The 10,618-nt window shown below is 42.4% G+C and overlaps 1 protein-coding gene across 1 annotated transcript in view; it reads left to right on the top strand.

Annotated features, from left to right (window-relative positions):
* The window catches only part of LOC110529519 (heparan sulfate glucosamine 3-O-sulfotransferase 5), a 96,578-nt gene extending 86,468 nt beyond the window's left edge, over nucleotides 1-10,110 (top strand). The window contains exons 2-3 of the mRNA XM_021611763.2: nucleotides 7,840-7,981; nucleotides 8,221-10,110. Coding sequence (XP_021467438.1) covers nucleotides 7,875-7,981; nucleotides 8,221-9,154 — 1,041 coding nt within the window. The 5' untranslated portion in view covers nucleotides 7,840-7,874 and the 3' untranslated portion in view covers nucleotides 9,155-10,110. The remainder of the gene's footprint in view (nucleotides 1-7,839; nucleotides 7,982-8,220) is intronic.
* The last annotated feature ends 508 nt before the right edge of the window (nucleotides 10,111-10,618 follow it).

Here is a 10,618-nt window from a genome sequence, read left to right on the forward strand (position 1 = left end):
TTGGGGGTAGAATCTGTTCAGGGTCCTGTTGGTTCCAGACTTGGCACATCAATACAGCTTGACATGCGGTAGCAGAGAGAACAGTCTAGGACTTGGGTGACTGGACTCTTTGAAAACATTTTGGGCCTTTCACTGACCACGCCTGGTATTGAAGTCCTGGATGGCAGGGAGCTCAGCCCCAGTGATGTACTGGGCCGTACCCACTACCCTCTGTAGGTCCTTGCAGTCGGATACCAAGCAGTTGCCATACCAAGCGGTGATACAGCCAGTCAAGATGCTCTCAATGGTGCAGCTGTAGAGGATTTGAGGGCCCATGCCAAATCTTTTCAGCGTCCTGAGGTGGAAAAGGTGTTGTCGTGCCCCATGACTGTGTTGGTGTGTGTGGACCATGATAGATCCTTAGTGATGTAGACACAGAGGAACTTGAAGCTCTCAACCCACTTTGCTACAGCCCCTTTGATGTGAATGGGGGTCGTGCTCGGTCCTCCATTTCCTGTAGTCCACGATCGGCTCCTTTGTCTTGCAGAGGGAGAGGTTGAAGTCCTGGCACCACACTGCCATGTCTCTGACCTCCCTATAGACTGTCTCATCAATATCAGTGATCAGGCCTGTCGTCAGCAAACTTAATGATGGTGTTGGAGTGATGAGCGGCAATGTAGTCGTGGGTGAACAGAGAGTACAGGAGGGGACTAAGCATGCACCGCTGAGTGGCGCCTGTGTTGAGGGTTAGAGTGGCGGATGTGTTGTTGCCTACCCTCACCACCTGGGGGCGGCCTGTTAGGAAGTCCAGGATCCAGTTGCAGAGGGAGGATTTCAGTCCCAGGGTCCTTAGCTTTGTGATGAGCTTGATGGGAGAGGGCAGTGTGGAGTGCAAAAGAGGAGTGCAATGGAGATTGCGTCATCTGTGGATCTGTTGGAGTGGTATGCAGATTTGAGTGGGTCTAGGGTGGGTCCAGGGATGATGGTGTTGATGTGAGCCATGACCAGCCTTTCAAAGCAACAGATGTGAGTGCTATAGGGCGATGTAATTACGCTCTCTGTAGCCGATGTGAGTAAGACCTTTAAGATGGTAATCTGGCCCGGTGGCCTTGTGAATGTTAACCTGTTTAAAGTTCTTACTCACATTGGCTACGGAGAGCGTGATTACACAGTCGTCCGGATCATCTGCTGCTCTCGTGCATGGTTCAGTATTGATTGCCTTGAAGCAAGCGTAGAAGGCATTTAGCTCATCTGGTAGGAACCCTTCACTGGGCAGCTCACGGATGGGTTTCCTTTGGTAATCCGTGATGGTTTGCAAGCCCTGAAACATCCAACCGGCTACCTCGTATTGTATTTGGAAGATCTAAGCCGGATATTCCCAACCTGGGGTACGCACAATGCCGCCGGAGGTACGCCAAATAAAAATAGATTTTCCAATGGGGCTACACATTTGGGTGTATATTTTTTTCTCACCTGAGTAGCCTCATTTCACTGCCAAAAATAAAATTAAACCATCTAGTGTTGAGCGAAATAACAACACAGTGTAAAATACAGGTAGCCTAGTCAAATAATTAACATCCACTCACATTAATTGATACTCTCTCGCGGGAAACCGTCACTCTTGAGCAGATATTTAATAACGAAACATGCCAATTTGAAAAATAAGTCACGGCAGTGTTTGGAGCGAAAATTAAGATGACTTTTGAGTAGTAAGATCTGTATAAAAGCAACAGGTACCATTAATAAGAAGGGGCTAGAAGCTACCGAGTGGCTAGGACAGGCAAGCCCCATACTATTGTGGAGAAAATAATTATTCCTGCTGCCGTTGATATGGCTGGGGGAATGCTGGGGGAAAAGGCCAAAAAATATATACAGACAATGCCTTCATCAAACAACACTGTTTCTTTTTTCTTTTTTTTCTTTTACCCCCTTTTCGTGGTAAACAAATGTTAGTAGTTACTATCTTGTCTCATCGCTACAACTCCCGTTGAGAGACGAAGGTCGAAAGCCATGCGTCCTCCGAAACACAACCCAACCAAGCCGCACTGCTTCTTAACACAGCGCGCATCCAACCCGGAAGCCAGCCGCACCAATGTGTCGGAGGAAACACCGTGCACCTGCCGACCTGGTTAGGGTGCACTGCGCCCGGCCCGCCACAGGAGTCGCTAGTGCGCGATGAGACAAGGATATCCCTACCGGCCAAAACCTTCCTAAACCCGGACGATGCTAGGCCAATTGTGCGTCGCCCCATGGACCTCCCGGTTGCGGCTGGGGGCGACAGAGCCTGGGCCCAAACCCAGAGTCTTTGGTGGCACAGCTAGCACTGCGGGAGGCCCTAAACAACACTGTTTCATGACACATCAGTGACATGGCAGGAGATGTTTTGAAACAATTACACTTGTCTGACCGCTTGCATGATGATGTTTTTTCTCACCTGAATGATCTGAATCTAGCATTACAGGGACTCTCCACAACTATATTCAATGTGCTGGACAAAATTGAGGCTATGATTACGAAGTTGGAGCTCTTCTCTGTCTGCATTAACAAGGACAACACACAGGTCTTTTCATCATTGTATGATTTTTTGTGTGCAAATGAACTCAAGCTTACGGACAATGTCAAATGTGATATAGCGAAGCACCTGAGTGAGTTGGATGCGCAATTACGCAGGTACTTTTCCGAAACAGACGACTCAAACAACTCCCACTGTTAAAAAACTGATGCCCTTTGCAACCACGTACCTATGTGAGAGTGGATTCTCAGCCCTCATTAGCATGAAAACTAAATACTGGCACAGACTGTGGAAAATTATTTAAGACTGAGACTCTCTCCAATACAACCCAACATTGCAGAGTTATGTTCATCCTTTAAAGCACACCCTTCTCATTAACCTGTGGTGAGTTATTCACATTTTTTTATTAACAAATAAGGTTTTATATGTAAGATGGCTAAATAAAGAGCAAAAAGATTGATTATTATTATATAATTATTTGTGCCCTGGTCCTATAAGAGCTCTTTGTCACTTCCCACGAGCCGGGTTGTGTTAAAACTCACAAATTCTCATGTTTAATAAATGTATTGTATTGTGTGTGTGTCTGTGTGTCTGTGTGTGTGTGTGTGTGTGTGTGTGTGTGTGTGTGTGTGTGTGTGTGTGTGTGTGTGTGTGTGTGTGTGTGTGTGTGTGTGTGTGTGTGTGTGTGTGTGTGTGTGTGTGTGTGTGTGTGTGTGTGTGTGTGTGTGTGAGACAGGCTTACAATTATGGCAAAACAACATTTGAGAGTGTGCTGACCCTGGTGCTAGAGGGGGTACGCAGCTGGAGGTTGAATGTTTGAACGGGTACAGCGCTATTAAAGGTTTGTCAACCACTGATCTAAGCCATCTGCTAATTGGTTTTGGAGACTGATCTCTCTGGGTCCACAGGGGTAAACAGTCAAGGCTGTGTAATTTGTCAGTTGGTGGTTATTCTTTGGGGAGGAAGTGGGCTTCCATTTGCTGATCATAACAGCAGTTACTTTCTATTGTAAAGCCTACAAACATCAGTATGTTGCAGACCTGCAAAAATGATCTCTCTAGACTCAAATGTCAATAGTCTAAGTCTACATAACTTTGCAAAGCAGTGTTCTACTGCTCCCTCTTATAATTGTTCTAAAATATTAAACATCTGCAACTACTAAAAACCACTATTATGTCTCAACCTGGAGCCCGATAAAAGACTTGTAGAAAAAAAACGGTGATGTCTGTGAGAGTCACAGTACTTTGATGTCATTCTTCGATAATGAAATACTGCCCCCGCTTGGTTTAACAGGGGAACAGGTTTTACTTTTACATCATTGAAGGTCAAACGAGTCATGCTGTACACGATAAAGACACAGCAGTTTTATTTTGTATGCTAATCACAACAAGGGAGATGTGCTGAGGCAGATGGTTATTGATGATCTTACACTATTAGCACCAACAGTAGTCTCTGGGCGGAGTTTTTCAAAAATGATCAATCTGGGTTTCGTCTACCGGATAGGAATAGAATAATTAGAATGGGTCCCAATTCAGAATGAATACAATGAGTCCCAGTTCAAGTAAATTATTTGTATAATGGGAGTCCACATTCAAGTAAATTATTTTTTTAATGGGAGTCCCCATTCAAGTAAATTATTTGTACATTCTATTCATTCTATTTCTATGCATGTACTCATAGCCGTAATCAAGATAGACAAAAAAAAAATGAATCCCTTTCCGCTCTAAAGTGTAAAAAAACACACATATAATGTTGTGAATACTAGGATCTGTTCTAGATTACAACAGTAGATGAAGTGTAGCCTACAATGAATTGAGGTCAGGTTTTTCTGTTTCTTTTGATCATTTTTGTTTTGTTCCCATGCAGCAGCTTCTCACAGTGATGCTTTCTTTTCATAGAACATGATAGTGCGTGTGTGTGTGTATGTGTGTGTGTGTGACAAAAGGGTTTGAACATCTAGTTAACAACATCCAAATATACCATTTCTATCCTGTTTCCAGACTTTGGAGGTGAACTATTTTCACGTGGCACCAATTTACAGTATATATTCTAGACTGCTGGTTTTTCTGTAGCTCCTCAATCCTCTGAAACGTTATAATTGAATGGAAGTCACAGTAATCTAGAAAGTTAAATATATATATATATATATATATATATATATATATATATATATATATATATATATATATAGTTTCATTAGCTAGAATAAGATCAAGTTTAACTTTCTAGATATATATATATACAGTACCAGTCAAAAGTTTGGACTTTCCAGGGGTTTTCTTTATTTTTACTATTTTCTACATTGTAGAATAATAGTGAAGACATCAAAACGATGAAATCATGTAGTAACCAAAAGAGTGTTATACAAATAAAAATATATTTTATATTTGAGATTCTTCAAAGGAGCCACCCTTTGCCTTGATGACAGCTTTGCACACTCTTGGCACCTGGAATGCATTTCAATTAATTTAACAGGTGTGCCTTGTTATAAGCTAATTTGTGGAATTTCTTTCCTTCTTAATGCGTTTGAACCAATCAGTTGTGTTGTTCCGCTAGCGGAACCCCTCGCCAACAGCCAATGAAATTGCAGGGCGCCAAATACAAATCAACAGAAATCTCATAAATCAAATTTCTCAAATATACAAGTATTAGTCACCATTTTAAAGATAAAATTCTTGTTAATCCAACCACAGTGTCTGATTTAAAAAATGCTTTACAGCAAAAGCTCCACAAACAATTATGTTAGGTCACCACCAAGTCACAGAAAAACCCAGCCATTTTTCCAGCCAAAGAGAGGAGTCACAAAAAGCATAAATAGAGATAATATTAATCACTAACCTTTGATGATCTTCATCAGATGACACTCATAGGACTTCATGTTACACAATACATGTATGTTTTGTTCGATAAAGTGAATATTTGTATCCAAAAATCTCATTTTACATTGGTGTGTTATGTTCAGTAGTTCCAAAACATCAGATTTTTAAAAAAACGTCACGGAAAAAAGCATACCATGCAATAATCTGAGTAGCTCAGAGCCCAAACCAGCCAAAATAAATATCCGCCATGTTGCGCAGGATATTATAAATATTCACTTACATTTGATGATCTTCATCAGAATGCACTCCCAGGAATCCCAGTTCCATAATAAATGTTTGATTTGTTCGATAAAGTTCATAATTTATGTCCATATACCTCCTTTTGTTAGGGCGTTTGGTAAACAAATCTAAACGCGCGTGCAACTTCCAGCGGAAAGGTCTGACAAAAATTCCAAACAGTTAGATTACTGGTCGTAGAAACATATCAAACGTTGTATAGAATCAATCTTTAGGATGTTTTAATCATAAATGTTCAATAATGTTCCAACCAGAGAATTCCATTGTCTGTAGAAAAGCCATGGAATGAGAGCTAACTCTCTCGTGAGAGACTGACTGCTTTCTTGGCCCAAGCAAGTCTCTTCATCTTATTGGTGCCTTTTATTAGAGGTTTCGATCAAGGCCTGATTCATGCAGTCTCCTCTGAACAGTTGATGTTGAGATGTGGCTGTAACTTGAACTCTGTGAAGCATTTATTTGGGCTGCCTTCTGAGGTCCTGTTAACTTTAATGAATTTATCCTCTGCAGCAGATGTAACTCTGAGTCATCCTTTCCTGTGATGGTCCTCTTGAAAGCCATTTTCACCATAACGCTTGATGGTTTTTGCGATTGCACTTGAAGAAACTTTCAAAGTTCTTGAAATGTTATGGACTGACTGACCTTCATGTCTTAAAACATCTTTGGGATAGGGGGCAGCATTTTCACTTTTGAATGAAAAGCGTGCCCAGAGTAAACTGCCTCCTACTCAGTCCCAGATGCTAATATATGTATATTATTAGTAGATTTGTATAGAAAACACTCTAAATTTCTAAAACTGTTTGAATGATGTCTGTGAGTATAACATAACTCATATGGCAGGTGAAAACCTGAGACAAATCCAACCAGGAAGTGTGAAATCTGAGGGTTGTAGTTTTTCAAAGCTTGGCCTATCGAATACACAGTGTCTATGGGTCAAATTGCACTTCCTAAAGCTTCCACTAGATGTCAACCGTCTTTAGAAACTTGATTCAGGCTTCTACTATAAAGGAGGGGGAATGAGGGCTGTTTGAGTCAGTGGTCTGGCAGATTGTCACAGGCTGAGTGGTCTCAGTCTGACTGGTGGAAATCTGTCCTTTGGTCTGATGAGTCCGAATTTGAGATTTTTTGTTCCAACTGCAGTGTTTTTGTGAGATGTAGAGTAGGTGAACGGATGATATCCTCATGTGTGGTTCCCACCGTGAAGCATGGAGGAGGAGGTGTGATGGTGTGGGGGTGCTTTGCTGGTGACACCGTCTGTGATGTATTTAGAATTCAAGGCACACTTAACCAGCATGGCTACCACAGCATTCTGCAGCGATACGCCATCCCATCTGGTTTGCAGTTAGTGGGACTATCATTTGTTTTTTAACAGGACAATGACCCAAAACACAGCTCCAGGCTGAGGAGGGGCTATTTGACCAAGGCGAGTGATGGAGTGCTGCCTCTACAATCACCCAACCTCAACCCAATTGAGATGGTTTGGGATGAGTTGGACCACAGAGTGAAGGAAAAACAGCCAGCAAGTGCTCAGCATATGTGGGAACTCCTTCAAGACTGTTGGAAAAGCGTTCCTCATGAAGCTGGTTGAGAGAATGCCAATAGTGTGCAAACCTGTCATCATGGTAAAGGTTGGCTAATTTGAAGAATCTAAAATATATTTATATTTGTTTAACACTTTTTTGGTTATTACATGATTCGATATGTGTTTTTCCTAGTTTTGATGTCTGCACAATTATTCTACAATGTAGAAAATAGTAAAAATAAAGAAAAATCCTTGAATGAGTGGGTGTGTCCAAACTTTTGACTGCTACTGTATATATATATATATATATATATATATATATATATATATATATATTCTCAGTCGGTTTTGTCTGTTGCAAAACGTTTTGCAAAGGAAACCTTTTACTGTTTACTCTATGAACCAAACGGAACCAAACGTGGAGGGACCTACCTGAATTTGCCCAATAGAAACTATATTTTTTGTTGGAAAACGTTTTACGTTTGGAGTAAACGGTTTCTGTTGCAAAACGTTTTGCAACAGACAAAACGTTTTACAACGGAACCCGACTAACCCCAGCCGTCTGCCCTAATGGCACTGCAGCACTTTGCAGGCTCCTGTGAGTTTGGCTTAATCACTTGTAAGACTTGATTTAGTGTGTGTTAATAAACATTAGTCTGTCTCTCTCCTCGCCAGTGATTAGTGGTTTATGTGCTCTGCTCTCCCGTCCCCAGGCTGAAGACGCAGTCCTGAAGATTGATGGAGGGCCATGCTATTCAAACAGCAGGCGTTGCTGAGACAGAAGCTCTTCTTGTTGGGCAGCCTTGCTATTGGGAGTCTCCTCTATCTAGTGGCCAGGGTTGGGAGCTTGGATAGGTACATTGTTTGCTGAAAGCAATGCCTGTTGAATGTCAAGTATAGAATGATTTTAGTTTATATAAATAATCTAATATTTTTTTCAAATATCAAAATCTTGATCATATATGATTAGATTATGATAAGACTTCATTGTATTTAACAATGTGTTTAAAGTTAATTCAAAAATGCTCTAAAGTTTATTGATGAAATTATTATATAGAACTAAATGTCTCTTTCTGTGTTTTCCCCTCCTCCAGGCTGCAGCCTATTTGCCCCATAGAGAGCCGACTGGGCCCTCCTCACCTGCCGGAGCAGATCCCTCTCCGGACCCTGCAGTATAAGCGTGGTCTGCTCCACGAGATCCGCAAGGGCAATGCCACCAAAGAGCAGATCCGCCTGCACAACCTGGTGCAGCAACTGCCACGGGCCATCATCATCGGAGTGCGCAAGGGGGGCACGCGCGCCCTGCTGGAGATGCTCAACCTGCACCCAGCTGTGGTCAAGGCCTCGCAGGAGATCCACTTCTTTGACAACGAACAGAACTACGCCCGGGGCATCGACTGGTACCGGGAGAAGATGCCCTTCTCCTTCCTCCACCAGATCACCATTGAGAAGAGCCCCGCCTACTTCATCACAGAGGAGGTCCCCGAACGCATCTTCAAGATGAACTCCTCCATCAAGCTGTTGATTATTGTGCGTGAGCCCACCACCAGAGCTGTGTCCGACTACACACAGGTGCTGGAGGGCAAGGAGCGTAAGAATAAGACCTACCACAAGTTTGAGAAGCTGGCCATCGACGGCAACACGTGTGAGGTGAACACAAAGTATAAGGCGGTACGGACCAGCATTTACACCAAGCACTTGGAGCGCTGGCTGAAGTTCTTCCCCGTGGAACATTTTCACATTGTGGACGGCGACCGTCTGATCACAGACCCGCTGCCTGAGCTGCAGCTCGTCGAGCGCTTCCTCAACCTCCCCTCCAGGATCAGCCGGTATAACCTGTATTTCAATGCCACCAGGGGATTCTACTGCCTGCGATTTAACAATGTCTTCAACAAGTGCCTGGCAGGCAGCAAGGGGCGCATCCACCCTGAGGTGGACCCCTCAGTAGTGGCCAAATTGAGGAAGTTCTTCCACCCCTTCAATCAGAAGTTTTATCAGATTACTGGGAGGACGTTCAACTGGCCCTGAGAAACTAAGGGAAGGTCTAGGCCTAGCCTATTTGAACTTCTTAACTGAAGTTGTTCTGTTGGCATTTTCAAGATGTCAACCACAACAATATTAAAGGACATTAAAAGCACTTTGATTGAATTTAATACGTCGAGGAGAGTGGGGTAAGTCGAGCCGAAGGGTTAGTTGAGCTACTCCTTGTTTCTAGGAAACCATACACAAAATGTACCATGTGACCAAATATTAAGGAAGAGGTCGTCATTTCATGGAGTCTATGAAGAAAAAAACACATGGACAAATTGGTAAGCAAGTTAGGGCAAATGAATGTATTGTGTTATAGGTTTCATGCGACTTGTAACTAAACCAAGGTGGATTGTTTTGTATATCAGTTGGGGTCTCTATAAGCTATAATATGAGGTCCTAAACCTAGCATGAAAGCGCATCCTTGTACCTATGTGGGCTAATATAGTAAAAATGTTTGCCTTGGGGTAAGTTGAGCCAATGGCCACCATAACCCATACAGATTATGATTACATATAGTCAGGTTTATGCATAATATGCATAGTATTTTTGCAATGTGTCATGCATATGAACTCAATATACTGCATTTGTATTGTTATAGAGCAGACCTAATCATTCCCTGTGTATACAAATGTAAAACATGCAGGGATCTAGCCCCTCTTTAGGTTCTTGAGAGAGCAGCCAAGGAAGTGAGAGAAGGGAAAAAGTCCATTCCAGAAGCACCAAGGGATGAAAAAATGTACTGAATGACGCTGAGGTACATTGACAAAAATGAAAACAAACATGTACCTGTGTGAAAGAGAGGCTGTGACAGAGTAGCAGAGACACACAAGGTCTTATCTGATGACATGGAGTCTGAGCTGTATAAAGAGAGGCTGTGATAGAGTAGCAGAGACACACAAGGTCTTATCTGATGACATGGAGTCTGAGCTGTATAAAGAGAGGCTGTGATAGAGTAGCAGAGACACACAAGGTCTTATCTGATGACATGGAGTCTGAGCTGTATAAAGAGAGGCTGTGATAGAGTAGCAGAGACACACAAGGTCTTATCTGATGACATGGAGTCTGAGCTTGCTAAACATATCCAGAATATCGCAGACCAGCTTCATGGGCTTAGTAGCCTCAAATGCAATGAACTTGCCTACGAATTGGCACATCGAAACAATATCACTGTCCCAGACAACTTGTCAAGAAATGCAAGGGTAAGTCATATTTAACAGATCCATCTATATCTGAATATAGGCATACATTTGAAATGTACAGTACAATATACCTCACCCCCATTCCATGAATTAAACTTTGACCACCATCACCCACTGTCACAGGGCACCTACACCGACTTACCCCAAGGTGGCTCAACTTTTTCCCTATGCTCAATTTACTCTGGGATAAGTTGTGCAAAGAGACCAATTTTGTTTTTGACAAACTATGTTTTTAAAACTGTTATGCTTACATGAATTATAA

This window comes from Oncorhynchus mykiss, chromosome 8 (genome assembly GCF_013265735.2).
Source record: "Oncorhynchus mykiss isolate Arlee chromosome 8, USDA_OmykA_1.1, whole genome shotgun sequence".
In the NCBI taxonomy this organism is placed as follows: domain Eukaryota; kingdom Metazoa; phylum Chordata; class Actinopteri; order Salmoniformes; family Salmonidae; genus Oncorhynchus; species Oncorhynchus mykiss.